The sequence below is a fragment of the Calidris pugnax genome, unplaced genomic scaffold (genome assembly GCF_001431845.1).
Source record: "Calidris pugnax isolate Ruff unplaced genomic scaffold, ASM143184v1 scaffold429, whole genome shotgun sequence".
Classification (NCBI taxonomy): domain Eukaryota; kingdom Metazoa; phylum Chordata; class Aves; order Charadriiformes; family Scolopacidae; genus Calidris; species Calidris pugnax.
Window position 1 is genome coordinate 162,679 of NW_015091306.1, and position 2,352 is coordinate 165,030.

Consider the following 2,352-nt stretch of genomic DNA (forward strand, 5'->3'; position numbering starts at 1 on the left):
GGGGGGTTTTGGGGGGGGAGGGGGTCACACCGTCGTCTCGCCCTGCTTGCTGTTGGTGAGTCGCGTGTAGAACTTCCTCCAGGAGTGCAGGGTTTTCCCCGACCATATCCAAAAGCCCGAGGTGATGCCCACGATGAGAGTCATGAGATACTTGATCATGTAGACGGTGAAATCGGGGGTCATGCGGGGGGTGAAGTGGAGGGGGCAGGGGATGGCCAAGCTCTTGCAGTTCTGGCTGATCCAGCTGCGCTCCCAGTGCTCGCGGAAAGCCTGCTCGTAGAAATAACAGGCGATGACGATGGTGGCCGGGACGGTGTAGAGGACGCTGAAGACCCCGATCCGAACCATCAACCGCTCCAGCTTCTCCGTTTTGGTGCCTCCGTGTTTCATGATGGTGCGGATGCGGAAGAGGGAGACGAAGCCGGCCAGCAGGAAGGAGGTACCGATGAAGAGGTAGACGAAGAGCGGGGCCAACACGAAGCCCCGGAGAGGGTCGATGTTGTTGAGGCCCACGAAGCAGACGCCGCTCAACAGGTCCCCGTCGATCTGCCCCATGGCCAGGATGGTGATGGTCTTGACGGCCGGCACGGCCCAGGCGGCCAAGTGGAAGTACTGGGAGTTGGCCTCGATGGCCTCGTGGCCCCACTTCATGCCGGCGGCCAGGAACCAGGTGAGGGAGAGGATGACCCACCAGATGGAGCTGGCCATGCCAAAGAAGTAGAGCATCATGAAGAGGATGGTGCAACCTTCCTTCTTGGTGCCCTGGACCACCGTGCGGTAGCCGTCCTCCTGGAACCGCTCGTTGCAGACCACCCTCTCCTCCAGCACGAAGCCGGCGATGTAGGCCACCGACACCATGGTGTAGCAACCCGAGAGGAAGATGATGGGTCGCTCGGGGTAGCGGAAACGCTGCATGTCCACCAGGTAGGTGGTGACGGTGAAGAAGGTGGAGGCGCAACACAGGACGGACCAGATGAGGATCCAGATCCGGGCGAAACGGATCTCGTCCTCGTTGAAGAACATGTGGCCGTCGGGCCGGGTGGGCTCGCAGGGCGCCGCGCAGTCCTTCTCGCCCAAGAACTTGTAGTTGAGGTAGCTGGGCACCTTCAGCGCCCGCGGGCAGTGGAAGGGGTGGTCCAAGGTGGCGTAACGAGGGGCGCCCGGGGTGCCCTGGCCGGCCAACGGCGTGGCACTGGTGAGCAAGGCCGGGGAACCGCCGTCCTCCGAATGGTTCTGCCCCACGCAGATCTGCTCGGCGCCGTGGCGGGGGAAGTTCTCACATCGTAATCTCTCCGGCCACTGGAAACCAAATTTATTCATGAGGGCCTCGCAGCCCTGGCGCGCCCGCTCGCAGATGGAGCGGCACGGGGGGATGGCCTGCTCCAGCACCGTGCACACCGGGGCGTACATGGAGCAGAGGAAGAACTTGAGCTCCAAGGAACACTGGACCTTCACCAGTGGGTAGAACTGGTGAACCTCCAAACCCGCGTCCTCCTGGTTGGTGTGACCCAGCAGGTTGGGCATGATGGTCTGGTTGTAGGCGATGTCGGTGCAGAGCGGGATGGAGATGGGTTGGCAGAAGCCGTGGTCGGGGATGGAGATGCCCTTCTCGCCGTGGAGCTGGCTCCGGCACGGCGGCGCCACGCTCAGCCCCACCAGCAGCCAGGCCAGGGCGGGCAGCGCGCCGGGGGGGGCCATGGTGCCCCGAGCTGCTGCGCCCGGATTTACCGTGCCCAGTGCCCAGCTGGACGGACGGTCCTCCTGCCCGGTTCTGCCGTGCCCGGTGCTCCCTGGAGGGCTCCCGGTGATCAGATTCGCCGTGCCCGGTGCTCCCTGGAGGGCTCCCGGTGACTGCAGACACACTCAGGTCCCGGCTGGGTGGCTCCCGGTGATCCGGTCTGCCGTGCCCGGTGCTCCCTGGACGGTTCCCGGTGCCCGGTTCTGCGGTGCCCGGTGCTCCCTGGACGGTTCCCGGTGCCCGGTTCTGCGGTGCCCGGTGCTCCCTAGACGGCTCCCGGTGACTGGAGACACACTCGGGTCCCTCCTGGACGGTTCCCGGTGATCCGATCTGCCGTGCCCGGTGCTCCCTGGAAAGTTCCCGGTGGCTGGACACACTCAGGTCCCTCCCGGACGGTTCCCGGTCCCCGGTTCTGCCGTGCCCGGTGCTCCCCGGACGGTCCCGGTGCGTGCCTGCCCGCTGCCCGGCCGGCTGCCGGTGTCCCCTCTTTACCGTGGGCGACGGGACGGTTCCCGGTGCTCGGACGTGGCGCTCCCGGTGCCCGGAGCAGACTCTCCCGTAGTCCCGACCCGCTGCTCCCCGGCGCGGCTCCCGGTCCCGGATCCCCCGGGGAG

The 2,352-nt window shown here is 66.0% G+C and overlaps 1 protein-coding gene across 1 annotated transcript; it reads right to left on the reverse strand.

Annotated features, from left to right (window-relative positions):
• Window positions 1-9: 9 nt before the first annotated feature.
• FZD2 (frizzled class receptor 2) lies at window positions 10-1,950 on the reverse strand. Its single transcript, XM_014960866.1, has 2 exons — window positions 1,834-1,950; window positions 10-1,790 (listed from the first exon to the last, which is right to left on the reverse strand). Exon 2 carries the CDS (start codon window positions 1,696-1,698, stop codon window positions 25-27), a length of 1,674 nt encoding a protein of 557 aa, XP_014816352.1. The 5' UTR covers window positions 1,699-1,790; window positions 1,834-1,950; the 3' UTR covers window positions 10-24.
• Between the last annotated feature and the right edge of the window lie 402 nt (window positions 1,951-2,352).